This window comes from Podarcis cretensis (assembly GCF_951804945.1).
Source record: "Podarcis cretensis genome assembly, chromosome: 15".
Taxonomy (NCBI): Eukaryota; Metazoa; Chordata; class Lepidosauria; order Squamata; family Lacertidae; genus Podarcis; species Podarcis cretensis.
This window is the reverse complement of record NC_137185.1, coordinates 8,700,402-8,723,271: the sequence shown is the minus strand read 5'-3', so window position 1 is coordinate 8,723,271 and position 22,870 is coordinate 8,700,402. Positions and strand designations below refer to the sequence as shown.

General features: G+C 46.4%; 1 protein-coding gene across 1 annotated transcript in view; it reads left to right on the top strand.

Annotated features, from left to right (window-relative positions):
- The window catches only part of NOS2 (nitric oxide synthase 2), a 35,210-nt gene that overhangs the window by 11,906 nt on the left and 434 nt on the right, over positions 1-22,870 (top strand). The window contains exons 9-26 of the mRNA XM_079955946.1: positions 850-989; positions 2,520-2,694; positions 4,242-4,343; positions 5,815-6,009; positions 6,531-6,613; positions 7,754-7,898; positions 8,803-8,907; positions 9,005-9,054; positions 10,350-10,524; positions 12,416-12,548; positions 13,436-13,514; positions 13,897-14,075; positions 15,367-15,530; positions 16,397-16,607; positions 17,764-17,851; positions 19,145-19,263; positions 20,665-20,813; positions 21,667-21,861. Coding sequence (XP_079812072.1) covers positions 850-989; positions 2,520-2,694; positions 4,242-4,343; positions 5,815-6,009; positions 6,531-6,613; positions 7,754-7,898; positions 8,803-8,907; positions 9,005-9,054; positions 10,350-10,524; positions 12,416-12,548; positions 13,436-13,514; positions 13,897-14,075; positions 15,367-15,530; positions 16,397-16,607; positions 17,764-17,851; positions 19,145-19,263; positions 20,665-20,813; positions 21,667-21,861 — 2,487 coding nt within the window. The remainder of the gene's footprint in view (positions 1-849; positions 990-2,519; positions 2,695-4,241; positions 4,344-5,814; positions 6,010-6,530; positions 6,614-7,753; positions 7,899-8,802; positions 8,908-9,004; positions 9,055-10,349; positions 10,525-12,415; positions 12,549-13,435; positions 13,515-13,896; positions 14,076-15,366; positions 15,531-16,396; positions 16,608-17,763; positions 17,852-19,144; positions 19,264-20,664; positions 20,814-21,666; positions 21,862-22,870) is intronic.

Genomic DNA, 22,870 nt, shown 5'->3' with positions numbered 1-22,870 from the left:
TTCCTTCAGCTCCTCTCTCTGATTTCTTTGCACATATTATTCTCTGCATGTTATAAAATTATACATATCCTTGCGTTGTCTATCTATCATGTTATCAACCAATAAATTTGTGTATGTTTATTCAAAACCTGCCAAGGAGTCCAGTTCATTTTGTTGTCTTTTTAGATAATTTGTAAAAAGTTCCCATTCTTCCTTAAAGTCACAGTTGTCCTTGGCCCTCAGTTTGTATGTCAATTTAGCCAGTTCTGTGTAGCTCATCAATTTTTCTTGCCACTGTTCTTTCATTGGGATTTCCTCATTCTTCCATCCTTGTGCTATCAAGACTCTTGCTGCTGTTGTTCTTCCTATTAATGGCTACTGATGGCTGTCTTCTGCCTCCATTGAGATCCAGTACTGAGGGCCTTCTGGCGGTTCCCTCACTGCGAAAAGCGAGGTTACGGGAAATCAGGCAGAGGGTCTTCTTGGTAGCGGCACCCACCCTGGGGAATGCCCTCCCATCAGATGTCAAACCGATAAGCAACTATCTGACATCTGAAGGCAGCCCTGTATAGGGAAGTTTTAAATGTTTGATGTTTTGTTTTGTCCCTTTATATTTTATGGGAAGCTGCCCAGAGTGGCTGGGGTAATAAGTCATAAATTGTTATTGTTAAACTGGAGTCTGCTTTGCTGGTCATTGGCTCTGGCGCCACCTACTGTTGGCCTCCCTGCGTTCCACCCCACCACTCCCATTTTGCGTCAGGCACTGCTGGCTCTTCAGGAGCATCCAAGGAGTTAAGTCTCTCTCTTTTTGCTTTGGCCAGAAGAGGGGGAAACAAACCCAGCTCACCTCCTTTCTTTCGCTTCTCTCAGCTGTGCATCCAGCTTGGTTGGAAGCCCAAGTATGGCCGCTTTGATGTTGTTCCACTGATCCTCCAAGCCGATGGCCAAGACCCGGAACTGTTTGAGCTGCCGCCAGAGCTTGTCCTTGAAGTATCTATGGAACATCCCACGTAAGTGCCTTGGCTTCAGATGACAGTGGCCGGGACCTGCTCTTGACGGGCGGGCAGGCCGTTGTTGAAGAGAGGCTATTATTTGGGGCTTCGTGTGCTGGGGAGGTTTGATCTGTTGGCTTTTGCCAGAGCAAAATTACATTGAATAATGGTGCTTCAGGCTGTTTCCATTTGGGGGGAGGAATCCCGCAATTTCAGGATGCCCCAATAGAGTTGGTTGGGAGGTCTTGTGCAAGAAACCCACTTCCCTGAAATATCAGACTTTGGGGAATAAATAAGGTGAGAAGAAAATGCACACAAAAATGTCAGTTGACCTTTGATTTAACTCAGCATCATGTAACCTCTCCACAAACAATTCAGAAGGAAAGTTTAATAAGCAATGGAAACACCCTCGGATTGACATGTCTTCCCAAATATATTTTCTTCTGCTGCAAGTCTTGGGGCTCTCCTGAGCTTGCTGTCACCTCCCTTTTGCACATGGATGCAGAGGAATCACCCTTATATTAAGCCAATATACATCTAGCTCCTTATTGTCTACCCTGGCTGGAAGCAATTCCTCCAGGTTTTCAGGCAAGGGTTTCTTTCCTCTGGAAATGCCAGAGGTTGGATCTGGGACCTTTGCGTGGTGAGTTCCCGCCTCCCACCAGTAGAAATAAAGACACGAGACACAATAATTAAGGTTAATGGGCAAAAATTGGCCACAACTTTATTGGTTACAGATGGTGAGCGGTATTGGCTTAGGCATTGGTCCTAATCAACTATCCTGCTTCAGACTGTCTGCCTGAGAGGCCGGGAAGGGTTAACACCAGCAGTGGGAGCCCTGCTGATGCACATCAACTAGGCACTCCCCCAGGGTCACCGCTCAGGGGCATGCCTTGGGCCCTGGCCTCCATAGGCTTCAGACGGGGCCTCGCCCCCAGAGTCCTTTACTGGACTACCCTTCGCAACTGGGGGAGGTGATGGCGCTCCCCCCCCCATTCATCTACATAACAATACCCCGACCAATGCCTCACCGCCAAACCGTGGAAGTTGTGACAATTTGCTACGAGGAAGGCGGAAAAACCAAATGGCCGGTGCCAATTTGCCAAGTGGAAAAATTCCTACCAGGCCCCTTAATGGTGACCAACCGAAGTCCATAGCAAGATCAAAGGAGAAACCTTGAAGGAAGGGAGGGTGGGTGGGAAATTCCCTAGCTGATCAGCGGCAAAGAGGAAGCTCCTCTGCCACGCTTGCCTTAAATGTGGCAAGCCACGCCCCCTGAGCCAGCCGATAGGCTGGCCAGGGGATGACGCGGCAGAGGATTCCCCCTGTACGCGCGGGGCTGGGAGCCAGCCACTGTGCGGGTGTTGGGGGCAGGAAGCCCGCAACACCACCTCCTCCCTAGGTCGGAAGTGGCTTTGTCGTGCTCTACCACTGAGTTACGGGCCATCCCAATGGATGGTGCTGTGTTGGCTGCATAAACCTCAGCACTCACTTCTGAGCAGCCATATGGAGTGGTGGAATTTCGTTTGGTTTCCCTTTCCCCCCCAGATACGAATGGTTTAAAGAACTGGACCTGAAATGGTACGCCGTTCCTGCCGTCTCAAACATGCTCCTTGAGTGTGGAGGACTGGAGTTCACAGCTTGCCCTTTCAATGGTTGGTACATGGGGACCGAGATCGGGGTACGGGACTTCTGCGATGCACAGCGCTACAATATCCTTCAGGTACTCTCGTTTTAAAATAATAATAATAAAGTGGTTTGAGTGGCAGCACATTCCTAACTGATATCTGACTGACTTATATTCCTCCTTCCCTTTCCCATGCCTCACCCCCCACCCCAAAATGCTTGTTTTTTTTGCTTTTTAAATTGGATATTCTCTGGATACAGGGACCTATCTGCTTCCGCTTCAGAATGAAATGCTGTTAAGCACATGCACCCTGATCAATAGAGAGTGCATTATTGTCAGGGCTGGAGTCAACAAAGCAATAATTCATCCGAGGCCAGCAAAGATACAGGTGGTACCTCGGGTTAAGAACTTAATTTGTTCTGGAGGTCCATTCTTAACCTGAAACTGTTCTTAACCTGAAGCACCACTTTAGCTAATGGGGCCTCCTGCTGCTGCTGCGCCGCCAGAGCATGATTTCTGTTCTCATCCTGAAGCAAAGTTCTTAACCCGAGATACTATTTCTGGGTTAGCAGAGTCTGTAACCTGAAGCGTATGTAACCCAAGGTACCACTGTAATGCTTTGTTCAAGGAAACAAGCACAGTTCAGGCCTAGTGGTCTCAGCAACTCTTCTCAGTATGTCTTGCCTCGATGATGCAGTTGCCAGGACTGAAAGACCTCACCTTCCCAGGGCCCACTAGAACTCCTCCTCTCCAAGGTCTTTCCCATGCAGTCTCAGGCTGCTTCTGTACATGACCACCCTCTGTCCATTTCATTTCTCTGTGCTACCCAGGAGGCTTGGGTAGTGGGCTGTGGTGGAGATGGTGGGGCTCTCAGGACTACCACCAGTGGTCAGGTGGATGTTGACCCCAGGCAGCCTGCCCAGGTGCCATTGATGAGGAACTCACCCACGTCACTCTCAACAATCCAGAGGTCCATTCCCACTTGAGAAAGTCTGAGACGAGCCTGTCCCTCTGCAGTGACGAGTTGCGGCTGCACTCGGCGCAGAGGCTGAAAGACACCACCTTGGCTGATGGACACATTCTTGTAAACATCGTTCGTTTGGCGAACTGCGTCATAAAGTTTGGAGAAGTGCAGATTCAGAAGGATAGCTGCGTTTCGGTTTGCACATTGTTTAACGTTGTTAAATGCACATTGTGCATTTGATCAATTTGGCTTCCAGTGAGACCTGAACCAAATTTCTCCTCCATCTCTACTGGTCGTCCTATAGAGGGCTACTGTGCGGACGTTGCTAAGGACTCCTCTTGTTCAGTTTGCACTGGAGGAAAGAGCAGCCCCTCCCCTTCAGCAGTTGGAATGTTAGCAAATATTCTGTAGCACTACAGCATTTCTGTAACTGGGTGGTGGTAGTTCACAGCAGCCTTCCCCAGCTTGGTGGCCTCCAGACTCCAACTCCCATCAGCCTCTGCCAGCAAAACATTGGGAATTGTGAGAGTTGTTGTCTAAAGCATGTGGTGGGTGCCATCTTGGCGAAGGGCTGCTCTTAGATGGTTTACTGACAAGGCCATTCCTCTGGTGTGGTGATGAGGGTCCTTGAAGTCCAGAAGGTGGAATTGTTCTTTCTTCATCTCTTCCTTCTTTGTAGGATGTAGGGAGGCGGATGGGCCTGGAAACCAACAAGCTCTCTTCCCTGTGGAAAGACAAAGCTGTGATAGAAGTAAATGTGGCCGTGCTGCATAGCTTTCAGGTGAGTGGGAACGGGGGGAGAGGAGGGGAACGGCTGTAGCCCAGTGGGTAGAGTCCAGGCTTTGCACACAGAAGGTCCGAGGTTCAATCTCAGACAATCTCCATCTTCAAAAGAGCCAGAGATGGGGGTGCACTATTCCTGAGACCTTGGAGAGCCCAGCCAATCAGATCAGGTTATACTAGGCAAAATGGACAACTGGTCTGGCCAAGTCTAAGGCAGCAACCTATTTAGGGAAGGGTTGTGGCTCAGGTGCAGAACATCTGCCTTGCATGTCAATGGTCCCAGATTCAGTCTTCAGCAACAGATACCTTTACAGGCAGTTGTGCAAGGTCAGCAGATTTGAGGAGGTGGTGTTTGTGCCTACCTGGTACTACCTGTGCTGAGTCAGCTCTCAGCTGCCTCACTGGTCCATAACCTCTCCCTGCAAGCAAATCCAGATGAATGTTCAACAAGGAGGAGCCAACATTGCATAAAGCAGGGCTGCCATATGTCTGGATTCATTTTGCGGAAAAAGCTCAACAACTCTTGTGTCTGGATTTTCACTTTTTGAAATATGGCAACCCTACCTAAAGTCTGCAGACTGTATGGGCAAACAAATCAGGATGAATGCTCAATAAGCAGGTTGTTTGGAAGTAGGAATAAGCCCTTGTTTTCTGCTCTGCCCTGTATTAGTCTCACGCTGCACTGCTTCCGCTCTGCTGCAATTCATCTCCCTCCCCAGAAAGTTGTTCATGATTACATAAGTTACACAATTTACATAAATTAATTGCATAAGTTGTGTCATTACATAAGCTATGTAATTTAGCCGCAGCTATGTCATTTATGAAAGGATGCAGGTGGCGCTGTGGGTTAAACCACAGAGTCTTAGACTTGCCGATCAGAAGGTCGGCGGTTCGAATCCCTGCGACGGGGTGAGCTCCCGTTGCTCGGTCCCTGTTCCTGCCAACCTAGCAATTTGAAAGCATGTCAAAGTGCAAGTAGATAAATAGGCGGGAAGGTAAACGGCGTTTCCGTGCACTGCTCTGGTTTGCCAGAAGTGGCTTAGTCATGCTGGCCACATGACCCGGAAGCTGTACGGCAACTCCCTCGGCCAATAAAACGAGATGAGCGCCGCAACCCCAAAGTCGGCCATGACTGGACCTAATGGTCAGGGGTCCTTTTACCTATGTCATTTATGTAAACAATGATGTAATTTATGTAATTATTGACGTACATTACATTGTCGTTTCATTATTCTATCCCATTTGTTTCAGTGCAATGGAAATGCAATGCAAATTGGGTGTGTGTGTGTGTAATCAGTTACATATCATTGGCAGACTGGAAGCAACAGCAGTGAAGATGGTATTGGGAAGAATGAATGGGATGAATAGGCAAACTTCAGCAATTTCCGCTCCTGTTTCCTGCTTTCACGGGAATTCTCTGACGTCCCTCTCTTAGAAGTGACTAGTGAGCGCTTGTGTGTTTCTTCCAGAAACAAAATGTCACCATCATGGACCACCATTCTGCTGCCGAGTCGTTCATGAAATACATGCAGAACGAGTACCGGATTCGAGGAGGGTGCCCAGCTGACTGGGTTTGGCTGGTGCCTCCCATCTCAGGTAGCATTACACCTGTGTTCCACCAGGAGATGCTGAACTACATCCTGTCCCCTTTCTATTATTACCAGGTGAGCAAAACAATCTCAGGTCTAAGCGGCCAGGGGTGGGGCCTTACTTGGGGGTTTCCCATAGGGGCATCTGGTTGGACCCGAACCCATAGATTTAAAATAAAATAAAGAAGATTATGACTAAATATTGGGGATAGCTTTCTGGCTGTAAGAGCTGTTCAACAGGAGAATAGGCTCCCTCAGAAGGTGGTGGACGCTCCTTCATTGGAGGTTTTTGAACAGAGGTTGGGTGGCCATCAGCCAGAGATTCTTTAGCTACGATTCCTTCTTTGCAGGGGTCCCTTGGGGACCCTTCCAACCCTACAGTTCTCTGATACTAGGATGCTAGGCTGACCTCTCCTGTTTCATCTGCCCCACACCGGATGTCCTATATGATAGGTAGGGCTTGGCCAAAATGGCCAGAGGTCTCCCACCAGAGTTGTTGTTGTTGGTTCATATTTTTAAAGTTTATTTGTCACCTTCTGTGGAAAGAAAGCCAGCCCAACGTCCTCTTAAAATATCCAACTTTCTTCCCGCTTAAGGTAGAAGCATGGAAAACGCACGTCTGGAAAGACGAGGGGCGCAAGCCACGGAAAAGAGAGATAAGATTCCGCATCTGGGCCAGGTATGTTTCCAGGAGAAAAGTTGTTGCCATGTCTGCGGTGTGTAGGTAGTTTTGGAGAGCCCGCCTGATGCATTGAAAGAACGTGTTTCGGGAGTCACAGGAACAAGTTTCACTCCCATCCTGCACACCCAGTTATGTCCACTGTCTGCACATTCAAAGTGGGATGGATGTGTAGCTAACTTTATAGAGGACGTTCCCCTTTTTGAAAGGCTTTTTGCTCCAAGTCTTGTTTAAAACTAATGACATGCCAGAAAAGAAGGCAGGACAGGCCTTGAAATTGTCCCTTAAGGGTTAACAGCCTTTTCTCATCTATTATGTTATGCCATGATAACACAGAGGCGTTTTTTCCCCCAGTGGTAGCATCAGTGTTGTGGAATATCTCCCTTGCTGAAACGCAGAAAGCCCCATCCGTATTGGCACTCCACCACCTCTTGAAAACACACCTATTTAGACTAGTGTTTTCCTGATCACCTGACTCTCCTGCTTTGATGGTTATTTCAGCTTTAACGGGCTTGCATCCAACTCGGAGTAGACCCATTGAAAGTAACAGACCCAAGTTCTTCATGTTCATTATTTTCAACAGGTCTGCTCCAAATAATACTAGCATTGGACACCACCCCGGGTTTCTTTATAACATATCTTTTAATTACGGGTGCTTTTAATGTCGTTGTTTTGCTGTGTGTTGTAATTATGGGCAGCTGCGTTTTTAGAATGGGCTTGATTCTTGCTGTGTTGTGGTTGGCTTTTACAGTCGTACCTTGGAAGTCAAATGGAACCCTTTGAGAAGTCCTTTCAACTTCCAAAACGTTCAACTTCCAAAGCGCGGCTTCTGATTGGCTGCAGGAAGCTCCTGCAGCCAATCGGAAGCTGTGGAAGCCCCGTAGGGTGTTCGGCTTCCAAAAGAACGTTCAGAAACTGAAACAGTCACTTCCGGGTTCCGATCATTCGGGAGCCAAAACATTCGAGAACTAGGCTGTTCCAAAAACAAGGTACGACTGTATTCACTCATGAAACTTCTTGAAATGAAAGATGGCACATAAATCCTATTGACGTTATTCATTATAATATTATTTATTAATTAGAGCTATTAATTATTAATGAATTAAATTGACAAGTAATCTATCGCTCCTCATTTCCCAGGGCTGTGCTTTTTGCATCGTCGCTCATGCGGAGAGCCACAGCGAGCAGGATCAAAGCAACTGTCCTGTACGCGACGGAAACAGGAAGATCAGAAACGCTGGCGCGGAACCTTGGTGACCTCTTCAACTGTGCTTTCAACACCCGGGTAAGAGGCTCCTTGGGATAGCTCAGTCAGCAGAGCATGAGACTCTCAATGTCAGGGTTGTGGGTTTGAGCCCCACACTAGGCAAAATATCTCTGCCTTCCAGAGGGGTTCGACTAGATGGCCCGTGTGGTCCCTTCCAACTTTACAGTTCTATGACCTGTAATATATTTTCCCTGTGAGGGGAGAGTAACGTTATAACTACATCAGAATGTAAGAAAGGGCCCTGCTGGGTTTGCCCAATGGCCCATCTAGTCTAGCATCCTGTTCTCACAGTGGCTGAACTGTGGGAAACCAGCAAGCAGGATTTAACCACAAGAGCACTTTCCCCTCCTGGGGGTTCCCAGCAACTATGGGTGCAGGAGAAATGTGATTCAGTTTGCATTTAAAGGTGAACCTACCTCTGTCACCTGAGATTAAGCTTGTCCTGCTCTCCCAGCGGAGCTCTCCCAGCTTGGTATGGCTGACTATAGCTTTCCCTCGGTCCTGTATACCTGAAGGAGCGTCTCTACCCTCATCGTTCTGCCCAGACACTGAGGTCCAGCACCGAGGGCCTTCTGGCGGTTCCCTCTCTGCGAGAAGCCAAGTTACAGGGAACCAGGCAGAGGGCCTTTTCGGTAGTGGCGCCCGCCATGTGGAACGCCCTCCCATCAGATGTCAAGGCAATAAATAACTATTTTACTTTTAAAAGACAACTGAAGGCGGCCCTGTTTAGGCAAGTTTTTAATGTCTGGTGCTTGTTTTTAATATTTGGTTGGAAGCCGCCAGAGTGGCTGGGGAAACCCAGCCAGATGGGCGGGGTATAAATAATAAATTATATTATTATTATTATTATTCCCTCCACAAAACCTTGTCCCTTTTCTCCAACCTCCCCCCAGCTGCTTATAAATCCAACTTCCTTTTCTAGGTTATCTGCATGGATGACTACGATCCAAGGGATCTGGAGAAGGAAGCCCTCCTCCTGGTGGTCACCAGCACTTTTGGAAATGGAGACGCACCCAGCAACGGAAAAGTAACTTTCCATAGCCATGAGGCAAAATGAATTTCCAGTGTGAGTGAGGTTTATCAATGCAATGTAAATGGTGTCTCCTGTTTTGTTTTTGCCACAGACGCTGCAGAACACGCTGCTGTCTATGAAACAACTGAGCAACAGATTCAGGTAACTAACTGTTTTTTGGCTGGGGGTGTGCAGCCCTCATCTTGCCCTTAACAATACTGTCCGGTTTCTGAACTTCTGGCCTTTCTGGTCTGAGATCATGCTTTGCCGTCTGTTCCTATGAGGAGTGTAGGAAGCTGCCTTATTCTGAGTGAGACCACTGGCCCATCTAGACTAGTATTGTCAACACGGAGTGACAGCAGCTGTCAAAAGTTTCAGATCAGGGTCTCTGTCACTCAGTGACACTCCTTTTGCTTGCTGCTCTTGTATTGTTCATTTTAAGGAAATGTTTTTAGTTATTAAGGTTGCAACTTTTATTAACCTGATAGTTGAATACATTAAAAAAAAACCACTTTTGATTGATTAAAAGAGTGTCCCCAATTATGTACGGTTGGTAAATCGTTAAAAAAATTGCTTGCATGGAACACTAAACCGTGGTTTGCACTTTGCCTCACTTTTATGTAACACTAAACCCCCTCCTTTCTCTTCTTCTGGTATGGCTGTAATAAGGTGATCAAATGCCTCTGCTTACATTTTAGATTAAACACAGTTTAACGTTATGTCCAAAGTCGAAACTGTGGGTTTAACTATGGTTTGCTGAAATAAGCACTCTTATGAAACAATGGTTTGACGTTGGCATTTCCCAACAAACCATAAAATCAGTGACACTTTGGTTTGGACGTTGCTGGGGGAGATGGAGGGAGCGCATGATTCTGTGGTTCACAGTGACTTGTCCTCTTAACACTATGCTGTGTGTTAGATCCAAGCTGTCTTGATGTCTGTACATCATCCAAAAGCAAAAGTTGTTGCTTTTTGTGTGAAAGAATGTCAAACCTATGCACATTTAATTCGTTATTTGAGTAATCAACTAAAATATACAATTAATCAAGCTTTCATACAAGTGGTGTGACACCTGGGTGTTCCTGCTGGGCTGGCTCCTTGAACTCTGACAATGTCCCTTCCTTGTCTGGATGGAGGACAGACAGGGGTGTGGATATAGAAAGCAGCTAAAATTTACATTCATGGCTCCACCCGCTTTTGCCTGTGGTCCCGCCCACCACTGACATGTGACCTCAGGAAGGTCACCCAAAATGGAACGTGACCCTTAGGCCAAAAGTGTTTTCCCACCTCTGTCTATTATACGTCTGTCTCACCCATATGCAAGTCTCTCTCTCCCAGAGAGGTGATCAGGGCCCCATATCTACTCAGATGCTCCCAAAACCATTCTGCACATCACCCGTTGTTTCTTTTTGATGATATGAAGAGCGACAGCTAACGCAGCTCTCCCCTTGGAACAGATACGCCGTCTTTGGCTTGGGTTCAAGCATGTATCCAGAGTTCTGTGCCTTTGCACGCACTGTTTACCAAAAGCTCCGGCAGCTGGGGGCATCACCTCTCACCCCGATGGGCGAAGGAGATGAGCTCAACGGACAGGAAGAAGCTTTCCGGATGTGGGCACTCAATACCTTCAAGGTATAATAATAATAATAATAATAATAATAATAATAATAATAATAATAATAATTTATTTATTTATACCCCACCCATCTGGCTGGGTTTCCTCAGCCACTCTGGGCGGCTTCCACCAGAATATTAAAAACAATACAGCACCAGACATTAAAAACTTCCCTAAACAGGGCCGACTTCAGTTGTCTTTTAAAAGTAGAATAGTTGTTTATTGCCTTGACATCTGTACCAACAGCCACCAGATTCAGGAGCGGAGAGGGGAAGGATTCGGAAAGACATTGGGTCCAAATGTTGTAGGGAAATGGGCAATGCCATGAACGGGGGTGTTTCCTGACCCCTGTTCCGGGAATCTGGGGGTGGGGGGCTGAAATTAGGAACTTAGGGGTCTGCAATAGCAGCCAAAATTGAGGGGGGGGCGGCCCCTTCCCAACAGATATTGAGGGGGCCAAACACACCTTGGCCCCACAGAGTTGGCATGCCTGGTACAGTGGTACCTCGGGTTAAGTACTTAATTCGTTCCGGAGGTCTGTTCTTAACCTGAAACTGTTCTTAACCTGAAGCACCACTTTAGCTAATGGGGCCTCCTGCAGCCGCCGTGCCGCCGAAGCACGATTTCTGTTCTCATCCTGAAGCAAAGTTCTTAACCTGAAGCACTATTTCTGGGTTAGTGAAGTGTGGAACCTGAAGCGTATGTAACCTGAGGTACCACTGTACATTAATTGGGTTATATCCAACTATGTTTTCCTCAGAGTAGACCCATCGAAATTAATAGGCCAAGTTAGGCTGGTCTATTCCTTTCGATGGGTCTACTCTGGGTAGAATGAGCATTGCATGCAAGCTGTCGTCTCCCAGCCTCAGTCACCGGTTTCTTCAGTAATCATCTCTGATGTTGAATGCACCTGCAACTGACCAAACTGTGCAAATTAGTGCAGACTATCAAGGAGAGTTAACACCACTCTTTGGCCCTCCAGATTATTGGCCTCCAGCTCCCATCAGCCTTGGCCAGGACAGCCAATGGTCAGGGATAATGGGAGGTGTAGGTTGATAGCACCTAGAAAGGCATTGTTTTCCCATCCCTGAGGTTGAGAGGAATGGGGAGGCTGCAGTGGCTCAGGGCTGGGTGTGAGCAATTTGCACATGCTCAGAGACACCCACTAACAATTGCTTGGAGTTCTGGCTGTGAATTGGCTGGAAGCTGCTGGGCTAAAAGCCTATTGCTGTGCCTCAGTATTCATCAACTGTAAAATGGGACCAGTTTCCTCCTGCACATGTAGGTGTCTTATGTGTTTAGCTTGCCATGTGCAGTGTGCAGTATGCCTTCAGGGTTTTTTTTGTGAGCTGCCTGGTTGTTTGGGTTCTGCTTTTTACTTGTGGAATGCTTTGAGTTTGGATTGTGTGGTCCACCACATGTGGCACACACAAAACTCCAGCCTTAGCCCCACTCTCTCAGACACAGGACCATCCTTCTTCATTGTGAAATGTTGGCAGCTATGTGAATACAGGAGCAACAGAGCCTATTCCAGGCAATCCTTCCCGGACAGGAAGATAATTGTGTTGCCTTTGCAGCTATCTGCAAGAACTCGCTGAGTTTTCGGTGCTTATGAACTGGTCATTGAAAATTCTTCCCCTCTTTGCTGCTTGCTGCCTGCCTCCATGTTTTGTCTCAGTTCTAGAGAAGAACGAAAATGGCACCGTTTTGCATCATCTTTACATTTAACCTGAACTGATTTAAACAAACAAACAAACAAACAAACAAACAAACAAACAAACAAACAAACATGTTTTAACATAATCAGTTGAAGTGAATTTATTTACTTACAGTACAGTCCATGCTAACTCAAGATGATAGCCCTCCATAATTTCAGTCTATCTTCTTCTCTTTTCTGTTTTTTAAAAGATTGCCTGCAAAATGTTTGCTATCCGTGAAAAGCACAAGATCTTGGTTCCGAAAGCATATACATGTAATTCAACCTGGGATCCAGAGAATTTTAGGACTGTGTATGACTCTCAGCTTCTGGACTTGGGGAAAGGTATAATTTCCTCCCACCTTGCCTCTCAAATACTTTTGTGTGTGTGTGCAATATACTGTATTAATTATTATTATTATTATCATCATCATCATCATCATCATTATCATCATTATACACACCTTCAAATATTTAATAGTACTTAAATCTCTGCTGTTGTTTAAAGCCACCATTTTCCTCTCAGTTTCCTCCATTTTTGCTTCACTCAAACTTCTGCTGTTGTTTTAAGCCAGGGGTCCCCAAAGTAAGGCCCGCGGGCCAGATAAGGCCCAAGGGACTCGTTTATCCAGCCCGCGGAGACCCCCACCACCCACTCTTACCGGCACTGTGCTGTGCAGCTGCCCACTTCCTGGTCAGAGGAGCACCGGAAACAGCTTGTGTGCACGCACAACTGTTATTTGCGCATGCACAAGCGTTAATCCTGGTGCACATCCGAGCCGGAGGAGGCTCGTGTACATGCACACAAGCTATTTCCGGTGCTCCTCTGACCCGGAAGTGCACCGGAAATAGCATGTGCACATGCGTATGGGCACACGCTTCCCTGCCCTCAGGCTCACAATGCAATCAGTGCTGGAGACACCGGCCTGAGGGGCGGTAAGTTTGCTGACCCCTGTTTTAAAGCTCCACTTTTGCCCTCTCAGTGTCTCTCCCATCTGCTCCCATGCCATGGCTGCTGCTGTTCTGCAACCTGCTTTCTCTTTAGTTTCTCTCCCCTCTCTTGACTTTGTGGAAATCAAGGATTGTGATGCAGCCCTCCAGTGGGGGGGATCTGTGATGACAGCCTTACATTTGTATGTGTATAGGAAGATATCATTGGAGCAATCTCCTGTGTAAGCACATCATGCAGAATGTTCCATACTCCAACTTAGCAAATGTTTCCCCCTTCACAGCACTTGGTGACGTCCATGGGAAGAACATCATTCCAATGAAACTAAAGTTTCGACAGAACCTGCAAAGTTCAAAGTCCAGGTATTCAAGTCATATTCTGAATATCCCTCTTTTAACCCATCCTAGGCATGGTTCTTTCCCCCCTTTTCTTTAAAAAAACACTAATCTGGACTTTGGGGGTTATTTGGACTGCAGTCATTTGACCAACAGGTAGAAAGATACTCACACGTGCTGAAGTTTACTGTGTGCTGATCGGCACGTCTCTAAATTTCCCTTTAACTGATTGGGGAAAAAACCCCTGCAATTTGGCAAGGTTTTCCATAAATGGTCAAGAGGCTTTCAGGGAATCTAAGTAAGAGACAATACTTCTCCCCATTAGACACCAGAAATGTATCCTGTCCCAAAGTGTCAACAAGGAAATCCTGTGACGGTTTGATGAGTCTGTTTTCGCTTGCTGTTTCAGTCGAGCGACTATCTTAATTAAGCTTTCCTGTGAGAGAAATCAGGAAGTCAAGTATCTCCCTGGAGACCATCTCGGGATCGTCCCTGGCAACTGCAAGGTTCTCGTGGATGGCATCATCTCCCGAATCACAGATGCTCCTCCACCAGATGAGATCATTAGACTGGAAAGGCGCAGCGATTGTAAGTCAGGACTTGTACAATTTGAAACCCGAAAACCTGAAACCAAAGCAAATCTCAGAGTCCCTCCAGACATCTTTTGCATTGTGCATTCATAATTATTGGCGCTCATTATAGTACCTGGGTGGTTGTAAACAACCCACTTTTAACACCATTCGTGTCTGCAAAGGTTTTGGGGTGGACTTCCTGCTTCGATTCGGATTGGTGCACATCCTGTAGCTTACTGCTTGAATTGTGTAACTTTTCATACCTCAAACATTCTGTTGCTTGTATGTTTGTTGCCACACTGTTGTGGAACTGTAGTTTAAGATTGCTCTCCAGGCAACAGTAATTGTGGTAACACTGGGAAAGCATCATGGCACAGCTAATGAAGTGGAATTATATGTGGATGTTCTACTAAATGTCCACTACTATTGCATCAACGACATATTGCAGAATACAGCTGCAACACGCCCACCCCTGCAGCCACCATAAAAAGCAACCCATCTGGAGAGGCCCTGCAGAGAATAAAAATATTTTTTGGGAGTGCATATGAATACAGTGGTACCTTGGTTCTCGAATGTAAACCATTCCAGAAGTCCGTTCGACTTCCAAATCGTTCAAAAACCAAGACGCTGCTTTCGATTGGCACAGGCGCCCTGGAAACAATAGCCAACAGCTGCATCAGATGTTCGGCTTCCGAAAACTGGAACACTTACTTCCGGGTTTTCGGCATTCAGAAGCCAAAATGTTTGAGTACCAAGGCTTTTGAGAACCAAGGTTCCACTGTCTACTTATCCACTTGAGTGCTTGTGTAGCTATGTCAACTCCTGTTTTTATTACTGGGTGAAATACTACAAGGCTGCCCTCTCTAAGCTCAGCAGGGCTCCATCCTTTTCTCTTAGGGCTGAAATTGATGGGAATTAGTGGTACAGTTTGGGTAACTTTAGACTCTGAGTTTACTGGCCTTACAGGGGACTTTCTCTTCAGCTGGTAAATGCATATTAGTACTTCAAATTCTTCAGAATGCAGGAAGCCAGCCCTGCTATGTTTGGCGGTGGTGGCAATGGGAGGGGTTCCTACTCCGTTCTGCCCTGGACATCTGCCCCCAAAGCCTTTCCTTAATGGTACCTCTAACTGGCACTGGTTTCTGAGTTCAACCAAAGTCTGGAAAAAAAACACTTTTAGGGCAGGAAAACGGCCACACCTATTTCTTGCTCTGCGTCTCCTTTGCGCAAAACCTCATCCCCAGCTGACTTCCTCTTTTGGAGATCTGAAGATTTCTCCCCCCAACTCGTTTCCTCTTCGATTCCAGGTGGCTACTGGACGGCGGACAGCAAGTTCCCAGCCTGCACCCTCTCCCAGGCCTTGACTCATTTCCTGGATATCACGACTCCGCCTTCCCAACAGTTGCTGCGGATCCTTTCTCAGCTGGCAAAAGAAGAGAGTGAGAAGGAGAGGCTGGACCTCTTATCTCATGTGAGTTTTGCCATGATAAAATTGACATTCCCTTTAAAAAATGAAGAAGAAGCCTGCTGAATCATAGAGTTTTCTGGAGTGGGCCTGTTGTTCATTTGCTAATGTTGCTACTGCGTTGTTGCCCATGGGGATAAGGAGAAAATCGATTCTGTTCACTTTTCAAAAAATATGTGTTTATAAATGCATGACACCGCAACATCATACAATACATAAATATGAAATAACTTCAACGTAGCAATGGCGATACAGCACACATTATTATTATTGATTAAATTTGTGTGCCGCCCTATATCCACAGGTCTCAGAGCAGTTCACAGGATAAAATTACAATATAAAAACATGAAATACATAATCAAAACCAAAACCAAAACAACCCAATAACACTCCCCCAACACATTTTAAAAGGGCATTAGATGACAATCAACCCAAGGCCTGCTTAAAGAAGAACGTATTTGCCTGGTGCCTAAAGGTGTATAATGAAGGCACCAGGCGAACTTCCCTGGGGAGAGCATTCCACTGCAGAAAAGGCCCTGTTCTCGTGTTGTCACCCTCTGGACCTCTTGAGGAAGAGGCACACAAAGAAGGGTCTCAGAAGATGATCTCAGGATCTGGGTTGGTTCCTATGGGGAGAGACAGTCCTTGAAGTATTGCGGTCCTGAGCTTGCTACATATTAAAAGTTCACATTTAAATGTGAGCCTGCCTGATTCGCACTTCACGAATTGCAGCCATCCTTTGAAATCCACGTTCCTCCAAATTTCGTGATGCAGAAGGATGTGGAGGGAAATGCCTATAGTAGGGTTAACTCCAACTGTGATTTACAGCCGGCTGGCTCTCTGATGGGCTTTTTGCATGTTTTGCATTTCAGAACTTGGAGGAGTACAACAAGTGGAAGTTTTACAATGGCCCCACCTTCCTGGAGGTGTTGCAGGAGTTTCCGTCGGCCGAGGTCTCAACCTCTTTCTTGCTGTCGCAGTTGCCTTTGCTGAAACCCAGGTATTACTCCATCAGTTCCTCGCAGGACCAGGAGCCCGGAGAACTCCACCTGACGATCGCCGTGGTCACCTACAGGACCAGAGGTAAGAGGGGCTTCCTGGAGTGCGATGCCGCAGTATGGGAAATTCAGCAGAAGCTGGTCCATTGGGACTAGTCAGGCACTGCCCCACAAACCTCTGCTCTCAGCCCAGCCCACCGACTTGCCTTCCCACTTACAAGCAGTCCAGGAAGTGGTCCTAGATGGCATCTTCCTCCTCTCCTTAGTCCCAGTGTTGCCCCTTGTAGAATTCAGCAGGGAAGAGGATGGGAACTACAATGAGTAGCCTCTGGCTGTCCTTGGCTCTGGCGCCACCTGCTGTTGGGCTCCCTGTCTTCTGCCCTGCCAGTCTCAATGGGCAGCAGGCACCACTGGGTGACTCCTTCCCAGCAGCTTCAAAACAGTGTGATGGCAACATGGCAACACTGTGTTTGTCCCTCACATTTGGCATTGGGCATAGCAATTAGGGAGGCAGGGCAGGAGAGGGAGAGAGAGAGATTCAGCTTGCATTTAAAGGCAGGTCTACCTCGTTTTGCACTTCCTGAACTAAAGCACAGCCATCATTTGAAATTCCTGGATCTCTGAATATTGCAATGCAGTTCTCCAACCAAGTTGCCTGTACAGACATGCCCGTCCTAGGATAAAGTGTACATAAAAATACATATATTGGGGAAAATAACACATACACAAATGTGTCTATTAAGGGAAATTTGCACTAAAAAGTGGACACGGGGACTTTTCAAAAGACCAAATAAATCACAGGTGAATGTGGAAATGTAGAGAATTGAAAAAATGAGATGGGCAAATTGGACACTTATTATTTCTCTATCTCTGGTTCGGAGAGGGTGGGAACCAGCGGAGGCTTCGAGGTGGGAGAGCAGCAGGGCCACAGGGCTCAGTGAGCTCCTTGCTAGCTTGTGTGCTTTGGGAAATGCCCAGCAATGCTGACACCTGGTATTGACTTAGGCTGGATCCAGACACATCCAAGAAGCGTTTCATTTAAACGCGTTGTAAACTTTGTATGAGAAATTGGGTTGGCAAAAACGGAACTCCACAGTGCCATCTGGTGTCACAGTGTTGTAATGCATAGACAACGCATATAAAGCGCTTTTTCTTTACCCAGCTGGCTGAGTTTTGAATCTGACATTAGCCTCTCATGGGGGCAATGATTTAATTGACATTTCCCCCATTCCTCCACTCAGATGGAGAAGGTCCGGTGCATCACGGTGTCTGCAGCACTTGGCTGAACACTGTCGACCTAGAGGAGACCATCCCCTGTTTTGTACGCAGGTAATGACACACCCAAGAACTGGGCTGTAAGAAAATGTTGGTGAACTCACAGCTTCAAAATGACATGTGGGATGCCTGCAGTGCCACATCTTCCAGGTCAGCCCTATCCTGATTTTGCATAAAGCACATTAACTTGATTTTATGCTTTTGCTGGCCGAAACCAACCAACGCCACCCCCATACAATTTATTTATTTTAATTTATCAGATTTATTAGATTTATATACCACCCTTCATCGAAAGATCTCAGGGTGGTTCACAAGATAAACCACAAATTAATAGTTAAAAAAGAGACAACAAAACAATAACCCCCACTCCCACAAACACATTTAAAAGGCTGTGGAATGTTAATCAGCCAAAGGCCTGGTGGAAGAGGAAAAGCTTGGTTAGATGCTACAAAGTAGGTGGCAATGCTATTCCACAGAATGGGGCAGCCACACTAAAGGCCCTGCTCCAAGTTAATGCAGAGTGAGCTTCTGACTGATCTGCTGGCTTCACCATTTGAACCAGGGGCTCGTTTGTTAAGTATAATTGTTTAATTGACACTGAAATGCAGACTGCCTAAATGTGAAGGCTTTGAAGTGGGGAAATTGCACTGGAGTATACTAAGTGGTTTCTGAGCTCCTTGATGAGTTGATAATTAACCATTGTTGCTTTCTGCTAGCTAACACCTGAGTGTTTAACCTTAGATCAGATAGAAAAGGTATTTGGTTGCAAATCTCCATTTTGAAAGGGAGTTGTGTTTAGCATTTGTTCCCAGGCTCCGTGGCAGATGGATGTCAATGAAGTTCTCCCGGAGCACTTCCTCAGGCAAAATAGAGGCTGTAAAGAGAGAAACTTGTGGTTTTAGATCTGTTTGGAGTATTTCATATTTTATAGAAAGCAGAGCCTCTGCTGGACTGCACAAGACCTTGTACAGAATTACCGTATTTTTCGCTCTATAACACGCACCCGACCATAACACGCACATAGTTTTTAGAGGAGGAAAATCCGTAGGCATGCCACCCGTAGGCATTCCCTCCATAACACGCACAGACATTTCCCCTTACTTTTTAGGAGGAAAAAAGTGAGTGTTATGGTGCAAAAAATACGGTACTTGGATGTATTATTTACCATTTTTTGTTCTGTTTTGGAGAAAGTTCTGCAAGTAAAGCTTTAATTAAACATGGACCTTGACAATGTTTTTATTCCAAAAGGAGTCAGTTGTTATGCATCCAGTTGCTTCAAGCTGCACAATATTAATATATGCATTATCATTTGGCTATAGCATTACTCAGTTGTTGTTTTCTGTCTAGTGCTGGCTTCCGGCTTCCAAAAGACCCATGCGAACCGTGCATCCTGATTGGGCCAGGCACAGGAATCGCCCCGTTCAGAAGCTTCTGGCAACAGCGCCTCTATGATTTGGAAAAGAAAGGTGAAAGGGAACATTTGTCACCAGCTGTTAGGCCTGCATACATACCACCCCTTTAACGGCCACATAAAGCACGTGACTTCCCCCCAAAGAATTATGGGAACTGTATAACCTCCCACAGAGCTACAGTTCCCAGCATGCTAGCAAATGGAAACAGGCACACTTCAAGATCCAAGTTTTAGTGTATAAATCCCTAAACAGCTTGGGACCAGGAAACCTGAAAGATCGTCTCATCCTTAATATACTCAGCCAATCACTGTGTTCTGCAGCTATGGGCCTCCTGCATATACTTTCCTATCAGGAGGCCTGTTACTAATAATGTCAGAATTTGGCCTTTTGTGTGGTGGCACCTACCCTTTGGAACTCATGGCCACTGCATATCAGACGGGCACCATCTCTGTTGTCTTTTCAGCTAAGGGGGTTTCCCCTTTCCACGTGGCTTCCAAAAATCTTTATCCCCTCTGCTCTCTGGCTTGGATTTGAACTGAATTTATGTATGTGCTGTTTGTTATGTTACAACAGTTTTCATACATTATTTTATATGCATTATATTGTAAAATCACTTCAGGAGGCTCATGAGAAGCAATTTATAAATGAAAGCAATAACATTTCCACCCTTAAAAAATAAATAAAAATATTTATTTATTTATTAGATTTGTTGATCGCTTTATATTTACCCAAGGCAACCCAAAGCCATGTACAACCAGACAGACAGACAAACCCCCACATAGATACATTAAAACCAAGGGGGGGAATACATTAAGACCATCCCACCTACTTCTAAAAGGCCACAGATGGGTAAATGCCAAAGGCCTGGTTATAGAGAAATATTTTTGTCTGGTGCCTAAAGATGTCTAATGAAGGTGCCAGGTGAGCCTCCCTGGGTAGAACATTCCACAGACAGGGAGCCACCACAGAAAAGGCCAATTTTGGTGTTGCCACCCTCTGGGCCTCTCTTGAAGAAGGCACACCAAGAAGTGCCTCAGATGACGGTCATTGCCTTTCTGTTTCTTTTTTCTTTGCTATCATGTTTCTCGTTTCTCTGTTTTCTTCTTATAATGCTTCAGGGATGGGCACTGAATTTTCACCCTGAAACCTCAACTTCTGCTGGCCCTTCCTTGCAGAATGAATAAATAAATAAATAAATAAATAAATAAATAAATAAATAAATGCTCACCTGCCCCAAAACACCAAACTTAGAAAGCTAGCATTTCAGGGACTCTAGTTCCTGACACACTAATTTTCTATGTGGGGGGGGGGTGCATCTATTGCACAAAGGGCCAGTCACCTCAGTGAGAACTAGGCATCCCAAATAGGCATGAATTAAATTGGGACAGAAGGAGATCTGTTCGCACGCCCCCCCAACCCATGCTTGAAAACTGATTTGGAGGCTTCTGATTCTAGGGATCAAAGGGAGGAGTATGATCCTGTTATTCGGCTGCCGACACGCCAGCCTGGATCACCTCTACAAAGACGAAATGGAAGAAATGAAAAGGAAAGGGATCCTTCAAGAGGTCTACACAGCTTACTCCAGAGAGCCTGGCTGTCCCAAAGTAAGTCTCATCTTATCTTGAAGGACCCACCTTTAACCCAAACATGCATTTCTTAACCTTTTCCATATTTGCATGGCGGTCTTGCTCCTGTTGCGATCCACCTTGGGTCAGGCCACAAATCACTAGAGCAGGCATCCCCAAACTCAGCCCTCCAGATGTTTTGGGACTACAACTCCCATCATCCCTAGCTAACAGGACCAGTGGTCAGGGATGATGGGAATTGTAGTCCCAAAAACATCTGGATGGCTGAGTCTGGGGGGGCTGCACCAGAGGGTCCAGACCCACCAGCTGAAGACCAGCGGTCCAGGACATTTATAACAAATTAAATAACTGACCCTTTTGCACCCCAACATGGGCCACAGGCAATGGGAAAGCCTTCTTTCTGCCTGAGACCTTGGAGAGCAGCTGCCAGTCCAAGTAGACAACACTGTGTTAAATGTTGCAGCCCTAATTTAAAACGTCTCTTGAGAGTCCCATGGACTGCAAGAAGATCAAACCTATCCATTCTGAAGGAAATCAGCCCTGAGTGTTCACTGGAAGGACAGATCCTGAAGCTGAGGCTCCAATACTTTGGCCACCTCATGAGAAGAGAAGACTCCCTGGAAAAGACCCTGATGCTGGGAAAGATGGAGGGCACAAGGAGAAGGGGATGACAGAGGACGAGATGGTTGGACAGTGTTCTCGAAGATACCAGCATGAGTTTGACCAAACTGCGGGAGGCAGTGGAAGACAGAAGTGTCTGGCGTGCTCTGGTCCAGGGGGTCACGAAGAGTCAGACACGACTAAACGACTAAACAACAACAATAACAATGGAGCTGAATAATAACATACGGGTTTGTTCTTCTCGCTCCAGGTTTACGTCCAAGACCTTCTTCGGAAAAAGCTGGAGTCCGACGTGTGCAGGCTCTTGCACAGAGAGGCGGGCCACCTCTACGTCTGTGGGGATGTCCGTATGGCCAGAGAAGTTGCTAAGACGTTAAGGGAGATATTTGCCAAGTATCTGGGCTTGACGGAACAGCAGGCCGAAGATTACTGCTTTCAGCTGAAGGTACGCTGAAAATCTCTTTCTTCTTCATCTATGGCGATCACTTGTAGCCGAGTAAGATTGTCTTCCATGAACACGGTCTTAACAGAAAGTGACTGTAGAGGCCAATTCTGGATCCACACGTCCTTCCACAGTGGGGACATAGGTTTCCGGAAAGGAGTTGATCACGGTGAGGGTTTGCCAAGCATGCCTTCATCTTAGCACGTTTCTCCCTTTCATCCTGAGTTCGAGCATCTTCAAAGCCCATGACACCTTTGGTAAAGGCTGTTCTCCAACTGAAGCGCTCACAGGCCAGTGTTTCCCAGTTGTCGGTGTTTATACTACTTTTTTTAGATTTGCCTTGAGAGAGGCTTCAGCCTCTTTGGTTGACCACCAGCATTACGCTTTCCATTTTTAAGTTTGGAATAGTGTACAGTGGTACCTCGGATTACATATGCTTCAGGTTACAGACTCCGCTAACCCAGAAATAGTACCTCAGGTTAAGAACTTTGCTTCAGGATGAAAACAGAAATCGGGCTCTGGCGGCACGGTGGCAGCAGGAGGCCCCATTAGCTAAAGTGGTGCTTCAGGTTAAGAACAGTTTGAGGTTAAGAACGGACATCCGGAACAATTTAAGTACTTAACCCGAGGTACCACTGTAGTTGCTTTGGAAGACAATAATCAGGCATTCACACATGACCAGTCCAACGAAGTTGATGTTGAAGAATCATTGCTTCAGCGCTGGCGATCTTTGCTTCTTCCAGTACACTCAGCTTGTGTCTCCTGCAGACTGTCAGTATTTTGTCAAAGAGGGGTTCAAGTGCTCAGGCCCTGCTCATGGGTTTCCCATTGCAGCATCTGGTTGGCCACTGTGAGAACAGGATGCTGGCTTCATGGGCCCCTGATCTGATCCAACAGAACTCTTCTGGTGTTCTTAAGTGTATACCAAAAACATAGTTTAGTGCAATTAAAATAAATCCCTATTTTACCCTGGTGCAACAAATCCACTTTAAAAACAACAATGGTTTTTTGT